Below are 26,514 nucleotides of genomic sequence, written 5' to 3' on the forward strand. Positions count from 1 at the left end.
CCATGTTGTTAATTGTTTAGATATTTCAGCAAACAGATTGCGTTATACAGAACATTCAGTTTAACAGAGGGTAAACTTTATAGTTCAACTGAACTGTGCAAGTGCATTTTAAATACTTAAGTTATGTTCTTGCTCCATCCATGCAATAAATACATGCCATTTAATAAGCGGGGGTGTCTAATATATTACTTTAATTTCTCAGGTAATGTCAAAGGTATGACCCATTTAAGGTGCAGCTAAGCCTATTATCCTGATATACTCAAGACTTGTTTAGGAGAGTTGAGAATAGAGAACAAAATTTTAGCCAGGATGCTCTTTTAAAAGGGATTCTTAAAAAAGAAAAAGAAAAAAGGATTTATCTCAATAAATCTCCTGATTAAAAGTTAAATAAAACAATAAATCCCATAAGACACCGATGGACACCAGTGGCTATTTATGAATATATTGTAATTGTTTGTTTGATCAAAATTATTGTTAAGGAAAATGCAGTAGTTGTTTGATATTGGTAGAGACATGTCCCTATTTTCCCTACCAAATGTAAAGCCTTTGGGCTATATACATTAGTTTGAGCCTCTAAATTTTGACTAAATTTGGGTTCCACTAAATTTGTACTACAACTACAAAAAATATGTGAGTTTGAATGCTTGATGAATGAGAATCATAAATCATGAAACTCTGTTGCAGAGGCGTTTCCTCCGAGGAGGCAAGGGAGGCAGTGCCTCCTTAAAAAATTGGATGAGAAAATAATCCATATTATAAAAATAAACCTACGCAAATATTATAAAATGTGACATTAAAATTTGTATAAGTCACTCGTTTTTCCAAAGGAACATTGTCCAACAGAAACACCAGCAGGTAAAGTTACAACGGGAGTCCACGTCTCTCTTGCCTCCCCTGAGCCCATTGAGTTTTAACAGACTCTAAAGTGTGCGGTGGGTTTGAAGAGAGGTAAATAAGAATGAAGGGGGGAACGTCACGTGAAAGGAGGCAATGCCTCCATCAAGCTTTAATTGGATATGATTAGTTATGGTTGGATACGATTGGTTTGCGCGATAAATCCCTCTTCTTGTTTTCGTGTGCGTTCTAACTCTAACCCAAATCAAACCAAATCGGTCTGAATGAACAAAATGATGGGATTAACGGGAAGACTAATTAAAAAGTAAACAATTCAGCTACTTAGATATCACTGCTTTATGTCACATCAAAAGCAGACTTGAAATGGCCAAAAAAACATGATGACTTTTTTTGTGAGAAATCAGCTTGGTGAAATTAAAGGCACATCTTTGTGTCTGTGACCAGTGTTTACCAAGCTTGATGACTGATGAAAATAAATTCACTATTAAAAAAACAACATCTATAATTAGCTTTGTGAATTGGCCTACAAAATAATTTCATGACTAAACACTCTATAGAAAAATACTGATGTAAAAGTAGAGTACAATTTTCAGTAAGAAACTAATTTGTACAGGTTGCCTTGGCATTGAACAATGGCATCCTTTATTAAAGTGCCTAATTCAATCAGTAGCAGACTCTACCTGGTTACTATGCCCAGTGAGGTGCAGTATCTCTGGGCATCTCTTGTGCTGTCCTCCTCAGCTCTCTTCAATAGTTGGTTCTCTTGCTGCATTTCCAGTACTCTTTGTTCCAGGCTTCTGATTTCATCTTCCCCCACATGGAGCTGATCCCGCAAGGTGGCAACCTGCTCTTGGGAAGCTTCTAGACGTGCTTGCAGCTCCTTTGGGTGGATACACATTGTCATTTAGTTGTGTACATAAATTACATACTCTTTGTGATAGCAGAGTAAACTATTTGGGAGACACAATTAGCGACCTAATGATGTTATTAAATCCGTATTTAGTTTTCATATTTAAAGTGTGTCAATTCTGTACCACTAGCGGCACTAAACAGAAAATATCTTTCCAGAAAACAAACAGTCTTGCCACAAACCAAAACCAATGGTTGAGGCAGTGCTGCTATGTTGGGCTAGTCGGTTTGCTAAAAAAAGAAGAAAAAAAGAACAATTCCCTTCATCCATGAGTTAGGGGTGTTGACACCTGTGTCATTTAAGGATGGTGTACAGCAGGTTTTCAAACCTGATTTTGTGCCTGTCGCTGTAAGAGGGCTCTCTGCACTGCTATCAGAATGTTGTCTCGTTGAGAAGAGGAAATAGATCCTGCTGAAACAGAGTAGTGCTCTCCTCTTGATGACTCGGAGGAACCCTCTCCACAAACCACCTAACAGAGAAAACAAGAGATGAGTAAATATTTTTGAAATATCACATTACAATGTTTTATCATTAATGAATGTAGTTACCACAAGATTTGATTTGAATTTAAAATCCATGACCCTTTTCAAGCAGCCCCTCTGCGTTATGTTTATCTTGATTTATCTTGAATAACTCTTGTCATGTTAAATACATCTGGCCCAAAATATCATAATCATGTTCCATAAACCTGATTAATGTTGTGGAGTATCTGTTGCAGACTGTTGATCTCGCTGCGCAAGGCATCCCTCTCGGTTCTGTCTTCGGACCGATTTATTTCCTGTGCAGGAAAGCATTCAGGTCAAAGTGCAGTTTCTTGAACAGCCATGATACACACCAGACTAGACAACCACATCCATACAATTAAGGAAGTGATAGAGTTTATCACTACCCTTCCCAATTAATGATTCTAGCAACACCATTGTTCTACTGTATCACTGCTCACCACCCTGTCCAAGCTGCTCCGCACTGCTGCCAGATTGCTCTCCTTGTCACTGTTCTGTGCCCGGAGCTGCTTCACCATTTCACCCAATTCCAGGATTCTGCACAGATATGCACATGTTAGGCTTTGCATATCATAATATTCACGTATCATAAAAGAGGATCATACTGTTTGACTTGTTTGCAGTGTTCCAAGTCTTCTGAAGCCATATGAAAGATTTGTGAGGAACAGACTGAAATTAGGCCATCATTCACTAAAAATCTTGGCATCCATAAAATCTCCTTTTGACACATTTAAGTAGCAATGTCCAATTCAATATTGAACTGTTTTAATTTATCCATTGATCTGATTCACAAAACTGGGCTGAGATATTAGTTCACAAAGCAGACTGATATGATTCTCAAAGATCTGGCTGCTATTGTTTAGCTCACTGGAAGGGAAGATCATCAGTGAATAACAACTTAAATGTTTGTCTGTTTTGGTCAATTTATCTTCAGAAGACTTCAGAGTCGTGAGGATCACTTTTATGTTATTTTTTATTTGGTTGTTTTTGGTTTTCTTTTGAAGGTTCAAAGCCTCAGCTCATATTCATCGTAATTGTGTGTAAAATAAAGACCATCACAAGTCTTACAAGGGTGGTATATAATGCCCTTTTCACAAGATGTAAAATAAGTCTTTGATGTCCCCAGAGTGTGTGTGTGACGTTTTAGCTCAAAATACCCCCACATATATTTTTATATAATTTTAGCATGTTAAAATTATCACTTTTTGAGGGTGAGCAAAAACGCACCGTTTTTGTGTTTGTCCCTTTAAAGGGTAACTAAACCCCTGGTCTGAGCTTGACTCCACCCACTGGCAATATTTGAAAAATGCTGGAAAAGTGGGTAGAGCCCAGCGGAGATACAGGGGACAAACCGAGGGTGGGGCTAAACGGGGGGGGCGTGCACCTGAGACCCGCAGTGATGGAGTGATTGACAGCTGCTGTCAGACTCGCTAAGATGGAGAGTGACTGAAGTGACGCAAGTAGCTTTGCAACAGAGCGGTCATTTGAAGTCGAGGACTTTTCTCCCCCACCTTCCCCTGAAGTGGCGGAATTGTCTGTGGACACAGAGCCAAAACCATATCAATTCGAGCCGCTAGCTCAAACTGCGGTGTCGCATTGCATTAACTCTCAAATCGCGCCGGCGGTTGTGGAGTCCATGCAGGAAGAGCAGCGTTTGGCACATAAGTGCATGTAAACACTGGCGCCTAATTTCCAAGTCTGGTGGAAAGTTATGCAGTCCAGCAGTGCTGTTGCAACCGGCAACACTACACCTACGTACCATCCTGACCACTGTACTAAACACAGATAAAGCTACTGCTAAAAATCTACACTATCTTTTACGGCTTGTGTCCTTTTACCTCACACAGACATGCACTGAAAAGTCCAAAAATGTTAGCCTTTTATGTTCAAACCAGAGTCAGACAATGATGGAGAGACTCAAGAAGAAGTGACAACATAGAATACAACAGGGCATTTCTGAATGGTTAGTTGATGAATTTATGTTGCTGATGTGGAGTTAACTATCTTCTAGTCATTGATTAGCATATTCTGTCATGACAATCTATAAATAGTGTTCAGGGGGCGGGGTTTATGTAAATTGGGTTGGTGATGTCACTAACCCGGGAGGAATCTCGTGTAGTCCCTATACCAGCCGTTTGCTGTAGTCCTTAAAAAACGATTTCTTTAAAAGCAAATATCTTCCTTTGCTTTAAACTTTGAGCGTTGTAACTTTGCAGATGTTGTTTATGCTCAAACAGCAGCATTACACACTAACTAAAGTTAGAAAAGTGAAATCATACTCGACCACCCCTTTAGGAATTTCTCCGTTTGTGTTCCACAATAGAGAGAAAGTTATATACACTAGGTTTGAAGTGGCATGAGGGTGTGTAAATGATGATAGAATAAAAATAAAATATTGTGTGTACTATTCCTTTATGAAAAAAAGCACACCCTTATTCGATGTTGTACTCTGCAAGTTGAAATAGGCACCGACTTTAAGTATGAGGTTCTGAACATGAACACACATACTATCACAATATAAAAAAAAAAAATGTGCATGTGCGTAACATTAACTCGGTTGAGGTAAAATGATCAAACATTCTATAGTGCACTTATTTGATCCTCATTTGTTTATGGCCCTTTCTTCTCTCTGTAATAAAGCTCAGCTAAAAGTTCATATATCAAAATGGAGAGTGATCTCTGCTCTCTCCATTATAAAACTGTCACTGATGAAAAGATGTGGAAGAGAGAAGCAGCAATGACTCCATTCATCAGAAGACCCCATCCCTGCTCTGTCAGATCCATGGATCCGCTCTCAAAAGAAAGTGTCATAGACCACTGACACATTATACAAGTATAATTGAAGAAATGTAGCGGATACTGAACGGCAAATAAAGAGAGACTTTTTCTCTCTGGATTTGGCATGCCACAAAGTTGGATAGATGAGGCAATCCATGCTGACCTTCCCTGTGTGTCAGCACTCAGGACAATGCACAATGAGTCATCTAGGAGATGTGAGTTCAGGACATCAATACTTCAATTCAAAGCATTGGGATGTGTGCTGAAATTTATGACACTGCGAAATCCTTTGAATACGATAATTTAGCCTCAGCTGCCAATACCGTACATGTTTATTACAGCATGCTGCTCAAGCATTGTATATCATTGGTGAAAAATGAATGGGACGTGTGCGTAAACAGACAGACATGTTGTACCTGGAGTTAAGTTCTACTTTCTCTGCATCAAAGCGGGCCTGCAGCTGCATAGCCTCTCTCAGCTTGTCTCTTAGTTGATTCTCTAGTGCTGATACTCCGCTGCTAACGGGGGAACAGGGCTGGCTGATGCTATCCTCCAAATTCACACAGGCCGTATGAAGACGACGGCCAGCCACCGTACACTCGGCTCGCATGTCCGATAGACTCCTGTAAAGCACAAAACAACTGTTACACCCAGCAGGAGCAATGAATTTTCCTCACACAACAATTTCCTTACATTCCCAAGGAAATGTGTTTCGTTCAAAACTGACGAGAGCCAGATGGCCTGAAACTATATTGTGATCTGGGAATAAACTCTTTGAACGGTGTCGTGTCTGAGTAAGGGTCGTGAACATTTTCTCCGTTGTCCATGTGTTGAGTAATCCACATTACAGCAAATTACTCAACAATGATCACAGCATTTACACAGGCCGAGCCCTCATCAAGCTTGGCTCTGATGGATGGCTCAAGGCTAATCTGAGGGGCAATCTAACCATCACATTTCCCTTGACGATGCAGTCAGGATGGGTGAGGGGTGACCCAGGTGACCCACTCCGCTTTGATCCCAAGTGGGGATAAATGGTGGTGGAATTGGAAAGAGGTTCTGGCCACAAGCTACACTCACCTGTCAGTGAAGGCCCGCAGCTGAGTGAAAGAGCTCCTTAGGAAGGCAGCCTGGCGCCACAGAGATCGCACACGGGCTTGCTCACGGCTGTTTCGGGAGGTATTCATCTGCGGGAGAGCAACACGGCCATATGGTCGGCAGGTTTGGTAACAAGGGGGGTGGGGGGGTCAAAGAGTGTGAAGTGTGAGGTTAAAGATGTCTCCATTATTAATGCACACATATGAAAAATAATGAATGCACCCACACATACAAGCACATAGCTAGATTTGGACACTCATACACAAACGGTACAGTAAACTTTTCTTGACTGTATGTGGCTGTAAACTATGAGCTTCTTCTTACGACCAGATGTTTGCACCGAGCAATGAATTCTCGCTCTTTTTTCCAATCGACTGGAATGTTTTCACAGGAAACAACAGCTGAGAAAATCACAACAATGATTTAAAACAAAGACAGTGTCCAGACTGACAAAACAGGCACCAGGGTGGAATTCCACAAGTTCCAGAGTTGAGTTTCATTGGGTTGGATTAAGGAAAGATTTTCCTTAAACTGTGGATTTGGATAAAAAAACATACACTACAGATCTCTCCTTCCTTCCTTCTGTCTCTTTTTCCTCCTCCTTCTCACCTCAAGTTCCCTCCTGAGTCGTGTGTCCCTCTGCTCTGCCTCCTCTTGTGCCTTCTGCAGGCTCTCTGTCAGGGCCTGGTTGGCTTCATTGGCTTGTTCAAGTTGTTCCCGAAGCAGTGCGTTGACCTGGCTCAAACCAGAACACCTGTGAAATATATGGATCAACTTCAGAGCACTGTATTCCAGCACCTCCACCTGTTAAGCCACGAGCCAAATGTTCTTTCTAAACTTCACACATGCTCTCACCCCCCTCCATTGCACGGCCTCTATCAGCTTCTATGTTTACAGGCTCATAAAGACCCACGTCACATTGTGCGTTGCCAGCCACGCTTAGAGGGGAATGTGCGGGACAGTTTTATAAAGTCCATGTCAGCTCCAGCCTAATTGCCACCAGATTTGCTTGTCAAATAGTTTACAGGGTTATTTACATCATTCGTGGCAGAATCCACCCAGTTACATACAAAGATTGACGCCAGGGTGGTGCGAGGCGGCGAACAAAGCGATTATCAAAGGGGTGAGGAACAGAGAAAGACGCAATAAAAAAGCTATGAGAATGCGTTTAATCATTTTCAATAAGTAGATTTGCTTTATGATTCTGTGTTTTGGCCTAATTCTGCAGCTCATGCCCCTCCGAGAAAACTTAACGCCAAGGCAGACAGCTTAGCATTAATTCACAATGTAACATTTCTGCCCTGCTGAATCTCAGTTAATTGTGGCATGCAAAGAAATTCTCATGAGCCATGGCACAGTTGACTTTTCTGACATAGAAAATTAAATAAATTGTGTTACAAGACTGCAGAGCCACAGATGATCGGATGAACTGCACTTTGCAGTGCGCTCTCTGACAGAGGCACTAAGGTTTAAAAAATGGATGAGAGCTTGGCAAGCATAAGGCCCAGAGTTTGCCATAACTGTTTCAATTATGGGTGAGTGGCACAGTAAATCATGTTCTTTTAAAGGCTGGCGTCCGGGACAGTAGGTTGGCCAGCTCTTTTTATGAAGTGCAGTAAAAACTGTTTGGCTGAGATGCTGAACAAGGTCGCGATAATTAAGTCTGACAAACTGGATACTTTTGTTTTTGACACCCCCTTCTATTCATTTCCAGCATGGGCTTGTGTGGACTGAAGTAGGCAACTAGGATATTTTATTTTAATTAACTCTATTGCCTTCCTGATAAATCTTGCTCATGTTTTGTTTCTCACTAAAAGAATGGTAAATGCTTAAAAATTCAGCTTAAAGAAGTAGTTCACTTTCAAATGAAAATTAGCCCATGATTTACTCACTTCTCAAGCCATATAGGTCTATATTACTTTCTTCCTTCAGACGAATGCAATCGGATAATATCCTGGCTCTTCCAAGCTTTATAATGGCAGTGGATTGCAAGCAACAGATTGAAGCTAAAAAATTTGCATTTATCCATCATAAATGAACTTCACGCGGCTCCAGGGGGTTAATAAAGGCCTTCTGAAGCAAAGCGATGAGTTTATGTAAAAAAATAAAATCATATTTAATTCTTTATAAAGTAAAATAATTAGCTTCAGGCCAAACGAACATACGGATTCCACTTAAGTGTAAAGCACAACTTATGCAAGTAATAATGAAATACTGCTGATATTTACGCTACGCCATCATGCACTACGATACTGCTGACGTCATAAATTCCGTAAGTTGCGCATTATGGGCACTGCGTATGGCCGTTTGGTCGGAAGCTAAAATTTTACTTTGTAGTGTATTAAATATGAATATTTTTCTTACACAAACTAATCGTTTTGCTTCAGGCCTTTATTAACCCCGGAGCCATGTGAAGTTCGTTTATGACGGATGGATGCACGTTTTTGAGCTTCAATCTGTTGCTTGCAATCCACTGCCATTATAAAACTTGGAAGAGCCAGGATATTTTTTAATATAACTCTGATTGTATTCGTCTCAAAAAATAAGAAAGTCATATACATCTAGGATGGCTTGAGGGTGAGTAAATCATGGGCTAATTTTCATTTTAAAGTGAACTAATCCTTTAAGTGGTTGTACTTCAGTTGTGGAACATGGTCTTTCGTTTGCTGGTTTAAGTTGGTCCAGATTGGCTATACTAGCTCGGTGGTCAGGCTGGTTTTTGGAATATAAGTGGCTTGCACCAGCTAAAGGTCAGCAGGAAACCAGGTACCATTCTGCCAACTTCAGCTGGATTTTTTTAACGGTAAAAAGGAAAAAATAACAAAAAGAAACCAGAAAAACTCTTTACAAGATTTTTCATTCTCATTTTCCAAAATGTACAATTCTCCATTGGTTCCAAACTGAAATTCTTACCACTTTTTGGATGACCCACTCATTATCCTTCCTTTTACCTTGATCTGCCTGCCGACTTGTCTCTCTGCACCTCTCACTGTCAGAAGCACATATCACTTTTGTTCTCACCGTTTCTGCTCATCCTCCAGCAGTGCAAGTTTACTTTGGACATCCAGACAGTGTTCCTGATCAAAGCGCTGGAGACGGTGTGCTGAGGAGTCTAGGTGCGACTGGAGCTAAATACATGGACAGAGGCAGGTTTATACCCAACACACCAAAATACAGTGCAACATCTGTCAATAACTAAGCTCACAAGAGCAGATAGATTTCTTGAAATAAAAAGGTCCAAATTAAATTTTAGTTTGAAGGAGTAAAGTGTTCTTAACCCGTAAACCCGTTCTCCAGTGAAACGTACCGAGAGCCTCAGATTCTCTGACTCGGAGGTTTTCTCCAGCACCTGCTGCTCTAGATTTCCACATCGCTTCTTATACTGGAGCAACTGCAGACAGACACATACTGTATTTTCACTTTTCACTCTGCAACTTAAGATGGACCACATTCTCAATTGTATTAAATCATCATGGTTTCTCTATCTAATAAATATCCCAGAAGTACATTCCCCAGAATTACAAACAAAACAAAAAATTCCCCTAAAAGAATTCCATCTTTGACCAAATTGAAGTTGTATGAGACCACATCTAACAGTGAACCTTGGCCTGTAGTTTCTGCACCAGCTGAGCCTGTCTGCGTTGGCTCTCCTGAAAGGCCTGGAGCTTCAGCTTATAAGATCGTCCTTCCTCTTTTAGCCAACCCTGCTCTGCGCCATACACACTCTGCTGGTCTGAATCTCCTGACTGCTGCAACAGCATCTGCTCCAGCTGCAAAGACATATGCACACACACATTACACTATATGAACACCTTTTAGTCTCTTTATGGCTGTTCACAATTTGTATTGGTATGATTTAGTGACATTTACAGTGAAACATGGATTCAAGTGAAAAGACTAAGTATCTTTTTCTTCCAACTTATTTTATGCGAAGGCAACTTTAGATGTATGATTTTAGATTTAATCTTGAAACAAGAAAAACAATTATTGTATGAAAAAATAAACCTAATTCCAGACATAAGTGAACTCGGGAATAGTTGTCACAAAGGTAGGCCTAAATCATAAAATTCATACAGTATATCCACACTGGCATGGTTTTTGTTAGGCAAAACAGTTTTCATATTTTTGTATTTTACCGTATACCCTTTATATTTTTGCTCTTTCATAAATTGCTAAGTTTTCATAGTTGTTTTACATTTTGCAGGAAAGTTTAATGGCAGGAGGGGGGGGGGGGGGGACAAAAAGATTTTTGCAGTGATGTGTGTGTTGTATGCTGATTTCTGAGGTATGGTTTGGGCAAATTAGGAAAGCGTGATCGTGTATAGAAAGGAGAAGGTTGTCTGTCACAATGGCAATGTGTTTCTCCCTTGATTCCCATCCTCCTACATGGGTCTTCAATCTCAATGTCCCATTACCCCTCCAACCCCTCCCATCTTCCTTTAACCCCCCAGTGCATATCATGGTGCCAGACACCCAGTCCCTACTAACAAAAACCACATGTTTCCTCTCAACACAACAACATGCTGCTTCAGCTGATTCAAACAAAGCAAGAAAAACAGAGAGCGAGGGGTAGAGAGAGTAAAAGGTGGATGCAGAGTCAACTTCATCCTTTCTGCAAAGAAGTAAGAAACAGAAATACACACAACTACAGGTCATACAGAAATCACAGGCAAACATTAATCTACTGCTAAGCTGAACAGCAGCCTCTATAAGATGCAGGGACAATGGTCCCCCTGTTCCCAACTGGAGCCAAGGGCTTCGCAAACCTTAATAAAACATTTTCAAACAGTCATTCGGAGAGCTTTAATTCCATATACTACAAAGAAGGGCAAACCAGCACCCGGCTCTGGGCGGTTTTGGGGTTCAGGGCTCATAAGGGAACAGGGACTTATTATACGGCCTGTTGTTAAGGTGACAGCTTTTGAAAGCGAACAGAAAATGAAAAACATGGGTGGAGGACGAGTCAGAAGAGAGAGGGGGGACGTTGGGTGCAGCAGCAGCTGTGTTTAAAGGCTCCTTTGGAAACAGCTGCACTACTCTATTGATTATGTATCTTTGCAACTATTTTGGCACAATTAGAGGCAATTTGTTGCTACAACACAAAAAGCGTTTGATGCAAAGTCATGAAATGAATGGCACTTACACACAAGCATATTGTTCTGGCTTAAAAGTTTATGGGGGTCAGTGGTGCAGCACAGCACACATCTAGTGTGCAGGTATACCTCTGATCCATAAAATAAAGTTGCTTTATTTTTATACCTCACCACCGACTGGTATAAAGCCACACTGTGTGTGAGATATAAAGTCAAGTCAAACAAAGTTTCAATTGCAATAGTGTCACACTGTACAATTACGAGAAACAAAGTCACAATTGCAAGATAACAATGTAGTCACAATGTCAAAAGTAAAAGTCAGATTGTGAGGAAAAAGTTGCAAGAAACACATATGTGATATATTCACATTGTGAAACAAAGTCCAATTATGAGGAACAGTTGCAATTGTGAGATATACAGTAAATTCACATTGTCAGACACCATTAGAGTTACAGTCACAACTGAGACATAAACTCACGTTTACGAGATATAGTGATATTGTGAAATATAAGTCAAATCTGAGACAAAGCCACAAATGTCACAATTCCGAGACTTAAAGTCACCTGAGATGTAAAGTTGCAATTATGAGAATTAAGACACAATTGTGAGATATAAAGTAGCAATTACCGATTTATTCAAGCAGAAAACAGGCTTCCATACGATTAAGATACTCAATAATAATGCAAAATCATTATGGTTGTTTCAGCTCAGGAGTTTTGGAAAGTCAGGATCCTAGATAGATTTTTCAAATTAACACAGTTATAACATTGATTAATTTGGTGTATTTGGTATCTCGATGAACAGGCCATATGGACTCTTCTATGCACGTTATACAGCATCTCGGCTATCATCAAACAGATAATTTCTCAAAAACTTTAAGAGAATGGAATCAACCTGCCTCTTATTACTGCCCATAACCAACTTCTCCAATCAAAATCTGAACAGCACCCATCACATGATTATCACAGATATGCTACTGAAGGAAACTTTACCAGCAGCATCAAAGAGACAGGAGGTTTTTGAAGAAGGGCTGATGGATGATGCAATGACATGTGTCGATATTGGATCTTTTTGCTAGCGGCACTAAACAAGCCCAGCATTATGATGGTATTAAATTCTAGAGCTGGTCCCTCTCTCTGGTTGCAGCCAATCTGCCGCCGCAGGCTTGGCTCTGGTCCATGGGTAGAATGCTGTCACACGTGTCTAGAGGCCACTCAGCCTTTGTGGTGTATGTACGTATAAGTGATGAATTTTCAAACATGGGTGTTAGCCACATGCTTTTGTTCAGATTAAAGCTTTATACAATGTACTCACAGCAAAGGTCATTTTAAAATTCTTCAACACTGCTTCAGTGTTATTGAACACTCTGTAGTGTGGACGCATACAGTGTGAACACTGAGCAAAATCATCAGTGTTAAATTAACACTGCTCAGTGTTCATATGTGTCCACACTACAGAGTGTTACAATAACACTGAAGCAGTGTTGAAGTTAATTAGATAATTCCGTGATTAAATATGTGATTGACCTTTATTAAAGACAGTCAATGATAACAAACAGAATCACTGAATGAAAGAGAAACAAGAACAAAAAAAATTTGAGAGACCACAAACATGATAAAAAAAAAAAAAAACATTTAAAATTGTGTTCCTATATAGTCTGTGGAGTGCCGCAATGTGACCAAGACAGCTAAACACTTACAGATTCCATTCACAAACAACCCATCCCGACTGTGAACATGGGAAATCTCACAAAATCTCTCATGGTCAAATGTGACTTTAGAGTAAGCAAACATGGCAGACGACGGGCAAAAAAGAATTGGCGATAGTAGTGTTTGGGCTGCTTTTTATAGAAAATATGCAGAAAAAAAGTAGTGGAGATTGTTCTGTCAGCTTGCTTTCTGATTGGGTATCATTTCCTCAGGGTTCCCTCACACAACAGGACTTGAGATTGGTGCGGCCCGACGTTCTCTTAACACACCTCACATTTGTGACCCTGGATCAAAAACCAGGCACAAGTCGCACAGGTATATTTGTGGCAATAGCCAACAATACATTGTATGGGTCAAAATTATAGATTTTTCTTTTATGCCAAAAATCATTAGGATATTAAGTAAAGATCATGTTCCATTAAGATATTTTTGTAAATTTCCTACCGTAAATATATAAAACATTTTTTTTTTTTTTGAGTGAATGCAGCACAATCGCGAACATTAATGGACAACTTTAAAGGAGATTTTCTCAATGTTTTTTTTTTTTTTTGCACCCAGATTCCAGATTTTCTAATAGTTGTAACTTGGACAAATACTGTCATATCATAACAAACCAATGGAAAGGTTATTTATTCAGCTTTTATATGATATATAATTCTCAATAAATAAAAAAAAGACCCATGTGACTGGTTTTGTGTTCCAGGGTCACATTTAAGTCACGATATTTAATGATAATAATGTAATTGTTGTTTTACCGCTGTGCGAGCTGACTTTATCAAGTGTGTCCTTCACTTTGCAAAAAACAAAAAACAACACAGTTGGAATGCCCCCAAAATTCATGAGTTTTTGTCTTTCATATTTGCATCACATGCAAATAGTTAAGCAATATCACACAAACAAGATTGTTTTTCATGAATGTTAACACGATTGCAGATGTGATATCGATTTTCCACAACAGTTCAATAAACAAGAAGATAATATTTCATGTTACAACACACAGCAGTGGTTAGTGAATGAATCCAAATTCTTGAAAGCGTTTTTGAGTCAGTGACCCATGCATAAAGACAAGTGTGTAATTTCTGCATCACTAGTGGTGCCAAACAGATTAGCAAAAATAATGGCGGTTTCCAAATTGTTTTGTAAAAGACTCCTACCGACCTCTTTCGCCCTCCTCACCTTGTTTTCAAACTCATGCCATTGGTTGACAATACCAGATCACTCAAACAAAGATTTTTGGAAAGTCAGTCTATCTATCCCCTGACCACACAGTGAATCTGTACTTCTGACAGTCCTCTGTAGAACATGCATTCAGAACGGCCTCTGAGGGCCACTAATAGAGAAGGGCCCCCATCCCAAATGCTAGTCTTTCATTTAAGGTCACCTACTGACATTTTACAATAATGATCAACATGCAACATATTGCAAAAGACCGGATCCATGGTTTGTATTGCCACATGGTTTCCACTGTTTTTTAATGTATCTATTCCCCAGATCTTTTTTTACGGAGAGAGAGAGAGAGGCCCCGCGCTGCCCTCTCTCTAAAATGTGTTTTGCATTAGTGTTTTTTATATTACTTAATATTTATGATTTGTGCCACTCCTTGTATTGTCTCGTTTGATAAATATTTCACAATACATCAAGGAACGGCAGCACTTTGATTCATCTGCCAACGAGAGAACATTTTCAAGGCCACTGAAAGCTCTTTGCACAAGGGCCAAGAATATTCGGCTTCTCCCTCCATGTGGTCATAAGAGTGGATTGATCCTCTAATATGAGAGAAAACATATTTAGAATCATGTTCATTTTCCGTCAAGCTTCCTGGGGTTGCAACTCTGCACAGAATATTCACTTAAATGGACTCTGTCAGCCACTCTTAATGAATATCAAAACATTCACATTTTCTAATTTGGGGAAGGAGGAATGTTGCCACAATTTTATAAACCGGTGCATCAATTAGTAATTCATAAGCATGGTGCTAAGTAAATCTTTTTGTTAGTCCAGATTGTCGGTTTACAAGATGTTGCTGAAGAATAATGAGTCTAATTTGCCTTAAATCAATTAGAGGTTAAAGCTTTTACAAGATCTGAAAGTTATCTGACATTTTATTTGAAAATGAAAATTCTATTAACAACTTCATGTCATTCCAAACCTGAATCTGCAAAACATAAAATAAGAGACGTCGGTGTTCAACAGATTTCCAAGAGATTTGGAATGACATAACGGTATAAGTAAGGCTACGTTCACACTGCGAGCCTTAGTGCTAAATTTAGATTTATTGCTCAGATCCGAGTTAAAAAATGTACCTGTAAATTAATGGTAAAATACTGGGAGCAGGGTTTCCAGCTGTATACCGTAATCTTACATTTTCAATACCTTAATCTAAATTACAACTTTTCTGTAATTTAATGGTAAAATAGCTTACTGGCAGCAGGGTTTCCAGCTTTGTACCGTAATCCTGCAGTTTTCTAAGTTACGTATTCTTCATTCAATTTAATAATGTATCTGTTCACATTTTTGTTTTAAATGTGGTCAATATCAGATTCCAATGTGAACAGATCATGGTTCTGGACTGACCCACATACACAAAAGAACAATAAAAAAGACGTCACGAAGCACGCTGTCATACGGAAGTGAACAGGGAGGATCAAGCGATTAGATCTGCCGAAGCCAGCGAATTTATGTGCAGGAAATATAAAAAACAATGACAAGGATACGGAAAAAGAGAGCAGACTTTATGATATGAGCCCTCATGTTTTGCTTGTATATAGGGCTGTCACTGTAATACTTGAGTTCTGACACATCACTCTCCTTCCACTGACTACCTTTCGCAACTGTCTTGATAACTTTGGGTATGTAAAATCTTTGAAGTGACTCCCATGAGTGCAGAATTGTGACAAACGTTGATCTAGAGTGACGTAAAAAAAGTTGCATTAATTCCAATATGATTGAGGTTGCATTGCAAAACATATGACCTGTTTTGAATTTAGCACCACATATGGAAGTGGCATAAAGCAGAATTAAAAAGATCCGATTCCATGTGGTTTGTGCTGTTCACACTGTCATGAGAAAAACAGATCCGAGTCACATGTGAGCAGAAAAATCGGATTTGGGCCACATTTACCTGCAGCCTGAACGTAGGCTAAATGATTACAGAAATTATATTTTTGGGTAAACTATCCCTTTAAATTTGATTGAACTATCCCTATCATTTACTCACCCTCATGTCGTTCTGTATGACTTTCTTCTGTGGAACACACACTACTGTATGTGTCCCACCGAAGAAAGAAAGTCCAAGAGATTTGGAACGACATGATGGTGAGTAAACGATGACAGAATTTGTATTAAAATTTTAAGGGTGCACTCAGTCAGTGTTGCCAGATCTCTAGAAAATTGAGTGACCCCTGACCTATTACTCAAACAAATAAACAGCAGAGATTCAAGTTTGCTTTGATTATGTCACGCTGTCCTATCATGACAATGGTCTTGGACTTTATGACAGACACCTATTAGCATTGGTGCGGTAATTGTTTCATTATTTATAGAATTACTTAATTATCAAATGTATATTTTCTGATTTCTAATTAGCAGCCATGATTGATTTATGTTTCATTTTAAGTTTCTAATGAGGAAAACATAATCTATCTACAGAACAGCATATAGATGTGTGTGAAGCACACCTGCACACACTGTATACACACAAATACACGAGACACAAAGGAATACAGATATATTTATGTACACACAAGCACATAACTATAAATGTGTGTACATATTTCCATGCAGAAAAGCAGTGAAAAAAAAAAAAGTTTTGTTCCCAAATATCAACCATAAAGTCAGTCATTTGCTGGTGGCATGGAGGGGGTTACAGCTGTGAGCGCTTCTCACTGGCTTGGCCTGGACCCAGAGGCTTAATAAAGGGAATTAATGTAGTGAATAATCTGTCAGATTCCTAAACACAGCTGGAGCGGACGTACAGTTCCTCTGCATATATATACACACACGCTCACACGCACACACCTAAACACACTCCCCCATACTTACCCGTGCTAACTTCAGTTCTATCTATCTCACACACGAGCAAATTCACTAATGCCTGCACAAACATTCATACAAACTCAAACATTTAAACACAACACGCCCGTCCCTTGTGCCTTGCTGTCCTCTTTCTACTAATATGCCCTTCTCCCGGTCCCTGCTGGAGTGCTGGCCCGCTGAGAGACATCCAGCTGATTGTGAAAGCTGTTTTTGCTGCGCCACTGTGAGTGATTACACAATGCTGGCCAGGAATCAGAGAGCTGTGAAGCTCCCCAGCTCAGAGACCCCACTGCATCCCCCAGGCACAAACCAACAACTATCACCATGGAGCACTGTTTGACCACAGTCACAGCTGCTGTGGAGAAGACCTACTGGGAGGTAAAAAAAGGGACCCAGGCAGTATCCACATGCGAAATACAAACACAAACACATGTTCACATGCGCAATATTGCTTCAATTGGGCTTGGAATTTACAATCACCTTCCACAGCAAGGGATGTAAACAAACAAGTGAACAAGTATAACACATATGCACATTGTAATTAATGTAAAATTAAGCTATAAACTTAAAGAAGAAAGTGAATAGGGCGCTAATAAAAAAGGGGTTAACACAGCATCCTAACCAGGAACGATGCCTATTCCCAAAGAAAAGCAAAACTGCTGTGACACAATCACAGCAAAAGATCTTTAAAGGAATAGATCTCTTTTTTTTTTTTTAATCTGCTCTTTTTACTTATTCACCTTTATGTCGTTCCACAACGATGCAACAATGTTTTTCTTCTTCTTCTGTTGAACACAAATTCTGAAGACTTGCCGGTCATTCTTTTCCATGAAATTGCAATGAATGATGACTGAAATATTTAAACTTTAAAAAGCATGCAAACAAACCATCAAATTAACATGAAAGTGCACTATATTACAAGTCTTCTGAAGCCATACGACAGCTTTGTGTAACCAACGGACTGAAAAAGGAAATTCAAAGAGCTGTAAAATGCTGCAACTGGATCATTGGGTCATTGAGTTTGATTTCTAAACAAATAATGGTTGTATGAATTGAATCAACTGATTAATTGAAAAGACCTAGCTCAGAAGAGACTACTTTTCTCATGAACATAAGAAGAACTGGGTGCAAGTCAATATTTCATAAATAACGAATAGATTTTTTTTTTTATTTCATGAAAACTGTGTCCGAAATTGTATACTTCCCTGCTAAACAGTATGCGGAAAACAGTCGGGTACAGCGGGGCTAAAGGCGCACTGGGTACTTTGATTTGATTTTCCTCTAAACCTCTGAATGGCACAAAACTTGCAGCAGGACTTTCCAAAACATCCGCTTTTCAAGATGCAACTGGAAATTTGCTTTATCCTTGACGCGATCGCAGACAGCAGTGCAAAGTTGATTTGCTAATTTGATCTAATATTGTTATTCTGTTCTAAGTAGCAAATGAGAATCGCTAAAATTATTGAAAATATTTTGAGAGAAAGGTCTTCTTAACGATTTTCGGTTTTGTTCAAGCTAATTAAAGCAACAGTTTTTTAATAACGGAGGAATATGTAAAAGTATGGTATTTTGGGTCAAAGGCGCCCCTGCTGTTGGGGCTAAAGGCACAATAATTAACATGATAAGAGATAGCCGGCTGACTTTTCCATTTGTTGACATGACATGTTTAGAATCAAATGGTGAAGATTTCTAATCAAAATAAACCACTTTTTATTATTTATTTTCACACAAAATCTGTTGCTCCATCAATGTTCAATACAAACATATGTCTTTTTTCTGCAATCATACACTATGGGAGTAGTGGAAAAGCAAATTTTTCTTAAGACGAGCCTTTAGCCCCATTGTACCCTATGCCTACAGAGTATGTCTGAATACATAGTATTTTATAGGAAAAGTCCCCAGACAACCTAGTACTTTCACCGAGATTCTGAAGTGCATATTCACACTTTACTATCCCGTGAGGCCACGAGAGGGGATTTATGAATGGAAGTGAAGCGACACAACTGACGCCGATAGGTCAAGTGACAGTAACAACATGGCGGATAGTACCAACTTACATAGTACACTATTTCGGACGCAGCACTGGAATACACTGCAAGAGTCATTTGGAACACTTTGTGACACTTCTATTGTACTTTTGTATTATTTTTAAAGCTTGAAAGTTCCAGTCCCCGTTCATTTTAATGTCATGGAAAAGAACCACCAGTACATTTTTCAAAATGTCTCTTTTTGTGTTCTGTGGAAGAAACACATGCAGGTTGAGTAAATGACAGAATTTTCATTTTATTTAACTATTCCTTTTGGAACAATGGCTATTTCGGTACGATTAGATGTCAAGCCTAAATGAAATGGCTAGCAAATAGTAAAATACTTTCTAGGAAGTTCGCTCTTCTGTTCCCACAGTCAAAAAAGAAAAAAGAAACAAAGAATCAAACAGGGAAAAGAGAGAGAAATATAGAAAAAGATAAATGACACTTAATTAAATGTAGTGAGGACTTTGGGATGATCCCTACTTTGAGGAATGATTCTCTGGAGCGTCAATCATTTTTACGACTCATAGACAGCTGACAGATCCAGACTCACTGGCTCAGCTCCACCAGCGACCACTGCTCGGCTTAGCAGCCTTATGTAGACCAAAAAACAAACTCTAAACATTGAGCCAAAGACAGTGCACTATTTTCACTCTGACAAAACAACCATATCAGTGGCAATCATGTTTGACAAGACCTTTAAAGCAAAAAGGAATGGGGATTAGGTCAAAAACGCAGAGGCTGGAAGCTGCCATGCTCTTTGTCAAAAAGTCTCCAACTAGTCTGCAAGTCTGGATTAATTGAGAAAGGTTTTCTGACAAATAGCATCACATTTTAGCTGCAAACCCTTTTTTCACTTGTTTGGTGATTTATCTCTCAGCTTAAAAGGCCCTGTGATTGTTGTTTTTCTACAGTGTTCCATTAGGTTAACATTTCTGTTTTATCATACATCTAACTCTACATTTGGGTAACTCCTACAAAAACACACAGGGAGACTGTCTCACACAATCCTGGTCCAAAAACTGCCTTGAAGCTGTAAAATATATACCCACGCAATTCCCTGACACACACACACCCACACACATACAAACTTACACACTCCCACACAAATACACATGGCCCCAGTGCCTGAGAAACTGCAAGCTGGCAGTTTTCCAATATCAACGCAGAAAGGTCAAAGTTCACATCAACATTTTCTTCGTCCTCCTGAGACGATGCAGCTTTTCAAACTGGGTCAAGGTTTATCCCGGTTCAGGGGCAATTTTCAAGGGTCACAAGAGATTGCTGCGATTTTACCAGGAGACAGAGGTGTGCTTTCAAGAGCAAAACCTTGCTCCCAGCCCAAATATTTCCATTCCCACTCTTGTTTAGGAGGCCACACTCAAACTGTCCCGAGAGCCACGAGAAGGTTTGCCTCTCCTTTTCAATTAGTCCAGTGTCGTAAGATGTGCCACAGTGCGCCACAATGGCGCTGGGACCCTCCCCAGTTACAGAGAGGGAACGCTTACAGATCAGAGCCGCTAAAGCCACTTCATCTCAACTTCTTTAAGGTATTTGCCAGACTAAAGAACAAGAAACATCTCAAAGGACAACTAAAGTTAACCGACCAACACACCCACACACTCTGATGAGATAAAAAGAGATAAATTCTCATTTCATCACCTACTTTAGCAGAGATGCTGAGTCAAATAAACCAAGTCAAAAAGGTTAACAGTAAAACGAGCACACATGAAACCATCTAAATTTAAGTCTGTGATTTAGAGCCTAACGTCTAAATCAAATCAACACAATGTAGGAAAACCCTACCTAGAGCAGGTAAGTAGCACTCTATAAGCAGTTTCACAGGTAAGTTGGCCGCAGATCTACTTTGTACAGTAAGTGTCATTTTGGCACGTTTTGAGTTTGTTTCTGATCTGTTTTCCTGTTCTGTGAATGTCTGTGTTTCTTCGGGTACGTTTACACGACAACGATATGCTTAAAAGGGAGAAGTTTTTCCTTTGAGTTTTCCGTGTGCATACGACATCATTGTCAAAATGATCCCCATTCACACAAATTCACAAAAACGACTAAAAACACTGTATTCTGCTGCCTAATGGTCTGGCAGCAGAATAGTGTTTTTAGTCATTTTTGTGAATTTGGCGATGAAACACTATAGACTGAACACGTAAGACACATGTGCATCATGGCGTCATCGTCTTCAGAGATTCGTATTTTTGTATTTTACGTTTTCAGGCCCCCAAAACGCCGTTGTCGTGCAAATGAATGGTCAAAGCGCATAAAAAGTTTTACGTTTTTAGTTGAAAACATTGTCATGTACACAGCCCCTTAGCTTTCTAGTTTTCTACTTAGTTCTGCTCTTTGCCTGTTTGTTACCATGGTAACTGATTTGATTCGAGTTTCAGTTCAGGTGTGTCTCGTCGTGGGGCTATACATCTCCAGCCATCGTGGCCGAGCCTAGTGTCAAAGCAACGGAGGCCAATCCTTCATATCCCCCTGAACTGCCCCCACCGCCCTAGAGGCTTCCTGTCCTACAAAGTCACGTCCTCATCAGCCTCCAGGACTCCCACCCCTGTGGATGCAATACGGTGTAAGGATGCGTCTTCCGGGAGGTCGGGGTATTGTCATGTGGAGTCTACTTGTCACATTTTGAGTTTGTTTCTGATCTGTTTTCCTGTTCTGTGAATGTCTGGGTTTTTTGTTAGCTTTCTAGTTTTCCAATTAGTTCTGTCCTTTGTCTGTCCATGGTAACTGATTTGAGTTTCAATTCATATATGCAATATATATATATATATATGCAATATATATATTTATTACATGGCTTGGTTGAATTCTAATGTAGAATCCAGTCTGTTACAGTATTTCTTGATAACAGACCACTGCTAAGTATGACACATCGTTGTCATGAAAAACAGAGCGTTGCCATGGACACGGTGTTCTTTAGCGGAAGCAATACAATCGTTTTTAAATCAATAAACTCCTTTTTAAATCAATATTTTGTGTCAAATTATTGATTTATTTGGTAGGTAGCCATGTAACAAGTGGGATAATGTAGAGCGAGGCGGTTGTTATAGCGAATGCAACCCCTTCAGACTAATTCAAGACCCCGACGCAAGCCTGTCGGGGTTGTATTCGCTATAACAACCGCCTCGCTCTACATTATCCCTTACATATATATTTATTACATGGCTTGGTTAAATTCTAATGTAGAATGCAGTCTGTTATTTTATTGCTTGGTAACAGACCGCTGCTAATTATAACACATCGTTGTCATGAAAAACAGAGCGTTGCCATCGACACGGTGTTCTTTAACGGAAGCAGTACAAACGTTTTTAAAACAATAAACTCCTTTTTAAATCTATATTTTGTGTCAAATTATTGATTTATTTGGTAGGTAGCCATGTAATAAGCGGGATAATGTATAGCGAGGCGGTTGTTATAGCGAATACAACCCCTTCAGGCTGATTCAAGTCCCGATCAGCCTGTCGGGGTTGTATTCGCTATAACAACCGCCTTGCTATACATTATCCCTTACATATATATATATATATATATATATATATATGCAATATGTCCCTCTGAACATGTGTATATATATGCACACTGGTGGACCCTGGATCATTACTTAATATCCTAATGCTAAATCTATAATTTTTCCCATAAAATGTATTGTTGACTATTGCCACAAATATACCCGTGCGACTTGTGACTGGTTTTATGGTCCAGGATCAAGCATGCACGAACACGCACACACAACCTTTTAAAAGTTTTTTTTTTTTTTTTTTTTCTATTAAGTCAATGGGACCAGTTAACTTTTGGTCACTGACATTCTTCAAAATATCTTCATTTGTGTTCAGCAGAAGAAAGAAATTCATACAGGTTTGAAACAACTTGAGGGTGAGTATATGATGACCGAATTTTCATTTTAAAGTGAACTATCACTTTAACTGTCAATTTTGATCAATTTAATGGATCTTTGCAGCACAAAATCGTTCTAAATATAAAAGAATTGCAGAGACACAACAATAACAATATTGTTGGAATCACTTTCAGAACGAAAGAATCAGAATCCATCCTGCTTTAAAGAGCTCAATCTTTTAAAGCAGCAGAAAACATGTCTGCAGCGTGTGCTTATAATAAACAGAACAAAATCGTGCGTTGGTGTAGACTTTTTCAGTCAATGTTGTAGACACTAACATAGTTATCATTATAGTTATCTTTATAGTCATCATTCTTGGTGTGAACAGGCCTTATCCATGTTCTAACAATGCTCTTTGTGGTATACAGAAAACATGACTGATACTTTAATTGGGAATGACAGATTAAATGGATCATACTCCACCAGAATGCAATTCCCACATCAAGACAGATGAGTCTGAATACAGACTTTGAATTAGTAAGCATATAGGACTCATTACCTTATGTTAATATACTGGAACCCAGCATATAGTTACTGTGACATCTTAAAGTTTACAGTCGTATGCATGGTGTCTTTTGACTTCACAAAGTCAGCACATTCGCACTGGAAAAAAACATTTTCAATCAGTGAGAGAGAGAGAGAGAGAGAGGGGGGGGACTCTCTCAGAGTTCATATGACATAGGCCTTTCTTCTCCAAAAATATAAATGTGTGGATTAAAAAAGACTTATTTATACCAACCAGACTAATTAAGTTTTATATATAGCTCATATCTTAAAATAGGCTCAACTGGCAATGTGCACAGTTGGCATTCATTAAACTTCCCCAGCAAAAAGAGTGCACTGTTATCACAAATGGCAGCTTTGTGTTCTATGAAAAAATGAGCTTTTTCTTTCACAGTCCCATGAGAGAAGGCCAATGACCTTTTTATTTCCCCCCAAACAGCAAGGTTGGGGGAGAAAGACAGTGGCCAAGGTGATGCTGTAAACTTAAGAAAGTCAAAGAGAACTTTTCTACAAACTTCTTTATGTTCTCCAAAATTGTTATTCATTTTTTAATTTTCATCTTTGCCAAAACAGAAACAGTCATGCCAATGAATTAAACTGAACTGAAATTAGGTTTGAAGATCTCGATTGCCATACAAAAGGGACTTCATGAAGTGCACCCAAATCTCTACAATAAAAAAAAAAACACACACTGTGAAACGTAATTATGTGTTCATTTCTGATTCTAAAATGTTGACGTCAGAGAGCTGCCACTTTGATCACATGTAATGAAATGTAGATGCAGAATGGCTCAGTTTACATCAGTCCATCATAAACGCTAGGGTGCACATTCCATTTTTCAGAGCCAAAGTCCAGCTTCAAGCAGAAATAAATATATTTCGTTCCATGTGACACAGTTGATTTTCACATGGCCCTTTACCGCCGTTTGTTTATCGAAAACTCCAAACGGGTTTTCCCTCTCGGAAAGAGCACTGATGTTTGCTGTGCACATATTCCATTTCAAAGCCATGTGGCTCCCTCTTTCTCTGTCAAAGAGCCTCTGTAACTCCCTCTCTTGATCTCTTCCCTACACACACATCTGTCTATCCACCAACATGTGCAGAAAAAAAAATGAAGGAAAATAGTAACAGGGTCCAAAGGTGCTCCATCAACCTCTCACGTTATTAGTGATGGTCCCTCCTCTGTTTTCAATCCCTTAAAAAGTGCTGGACGGAGGGAAACACTCACTTAAAATCTTTTCCTGGACCAAGACTGCATTAGTTCAGAGTGCACGAAACCCGTGACACCAGGTTACTGATCGACAATCCCTCAGTGTCCATTATGCAAAGCCAAGAGAGAGTTTTAAGGCAATAATCTACACTATACCGACATGTTTTGACTTCCACACAAGGAGGCAAATATGCAGGTCTCAGAAACTTTGCATCAATCACATGCTTACAGCAGATGGAGGCTTATGTTTTTTATTAGGCACTGTGTGTTAGAGATATTCACCATACTGCCAGAGGACAAGATCACATTCCCATCGATAACTGGTTGTTTTCGGTTTGATTTCTGATGCACCTCTGGGAATGCACTTGGGTGGGGTTGACAAGATCGATAGGCAAGGGAGGACTGGGAAAAGGAGAGAAACCATGAATAATGCAAGTTATGAGATCATAGAACAGTGGTATCCTTTTTTTTTTCATTGTGGAAGTAAGCTATTTCTTGTGAATTTAGGAGACTACTGACTCATTAGTCGCGACCCACCTTTATCCTGCACCCCATAACGCTTTGTGTGAATTATGGGAGTAAATTTCGTTAATCTATAAACAATCAGTGAATCCAAATACACTTGTTTAAAGGTTTGCTCGAACTGGGTACAATGAGGTGGCATTCACCCCTCAACCATTGAACATCAAAAGAAAACTTAAAAGTATTTACAAATTACTATCAGCAGTCTTTTAGCAACAATATTATTGACAATATTACTGTATAGTAATACATGTAAGTCTATATTATATAAATTTATGTTGAGTTAATCAAAAATGTTCCTTCATTAACTGGAACATTGATGGATATTTCAAAGTGCTTTTCCTCATTTTGACAGATAAATGTTGTATTTACTGGTAAACACTGTATAGGGATTATAAGTCGAAAAAAGTGAAGAAACGCACATTTTTGAGTGCCGTGTGCAAAAAGGGAAAGAGATGCGAGTGAGGATTTTTGGGGGAAAATATGTTACATTTTAATACGAAATGCAAAGAAAAAAATAAAGGAAGAACAGAGCAGCTAAATGACTAAATATAACTTTTGTCACTGATATTCTTGTGATACCAATGTCACAATAAAATACCAAGAGCTACATTATTTTCCTGACTGATAAAAATGGAGCATTATTTGTAGCGCAACCTAATTATTCGAAATTATTTAAGTGGAAGTTCCTTAAACCGGAAGTGCAATAGGCTCATTTGGAAAAAGGTGATAGGTAAATAACTATAATAAAGTAGTACACTAGAATAGAATAAAGTAAAACTAGAATAAAGTGCCGTAAATGGTCAAACTTTATACAAACCAGTGTTAATGACTCCAACAATAAATTAACATATGATAAAAAAAACACAAGTCTGCAATATGAAGTAGCATATTTTTGTACAGCTAAAATAACTGGAAGCGGCCTGACACCAGAAGTTATAATGGCTCTTATGATTTAAAAAATTATCTAGATACTTCTCATATCTACCACGTAGATACGTGATATTTCATTAGGGCAATAATTCGCTTATTATCTGAGATGAACATACCAAATATGCCTTATGCAGTCCATTATACACAGTGACACACCATCAGGTGGTGAAGTGTGCTTATGCATTAATGGTTTACTGTATCAGTCAGATTTCCAGAGGAACTGGAAGTCCAGAGACCCAAGGAAGTGATGTGTGAGGTTTGTGCATGTGCTCCTACCCGGCTAGTGAGAGCAGCCTGCTTGCTGAGCAGCTGGTCTCTGTCAGTGCACATCTGATCCTTCGGCAGCCGGTTCTCCTCCAGCTCGCTGCTCTCGCCTGATACATCACCAGAGGAAAACATGGCAGGAAATGATAGGATAT

General features: G+C 39.1%; 1 protein-coding gene across 1 annotated transcript in view; it reads right to left on the reverse strand.

The window, feature by feature from the left end:
- Nucleotides 1-26,514, reverse strand: part of crocc2 (ciliary rootlet coiled-coil, rootletin family member 2) — a 60,720-nt gene that overhangs the window by 33,369 nt on the left and 837 nt on the right. Inside the window, exons 3-14 of the mRNA XM_079627887.1 lie at nucleotides 26,372-26,469; nucleotides 24,923-25,042; nucleotides 9,747-9,914; nucleotides 9,452-9,535; nucleotides 9,166-9,272; nucleotides 6,754-6,898; nucleotides 6,127-6,233; nucleotides 5,463-5,669; nucleotides 2,709-2,805; nucleotides 2,454-2,543; nucleotides 2,094-2,234; nucleotides 1,536-1,735 (exon numbers count right to left, since the gene is read on the reverse strand). Coding sequence (XP_079484013.1) covers nucleotides 1,536-1,735; nucleotides 2,094-2,234; nucleotides 2,454-2,543; nucleotides 2,709-2,805; nucleotides 5,463-5,669; nucleotides 6,127-6,233; nucleotides 6,754-6,898; nucleotides 9,166-9,272; nucleotides 9,452-9,535; nucleotides 9,747-9,914; nucleotides 24,923-25,042; nucleotides 26,372-26,469 — 1,564 coding nt within the window. The remainder of the gene's footprint in view (nucleotides 1-1,535; nucleotides 1,736-2,093; nucleotides 2,235-2,453; nucleotides 2,544-2,708; nucleotides 2,806-5,462; nucleotides 5,670-6,126; nucleotides 6,234-6,753; nucleotides 6,899-9,165; nucleotides 9,273-9,451; nucleotides 9,536-9,746; nucleotides 9,915-24,922; nucleotides 25,043-26,371; nucleotides 26,470-26,514) is intronic.

This window comes from Phoxinus phoxinus (assembly GCF_949152265.1).
Source record: "Phoxinus phoxinus genome assembly, chromosome: 11".
In the NCBI taxonomy this organism is placed as follows: Eukaryota; Metazoa; Chordata; class Actinopteri; order Cypriniformes; family Leuciscidae; genus Phoxinus; species Phoxinus phoxinus.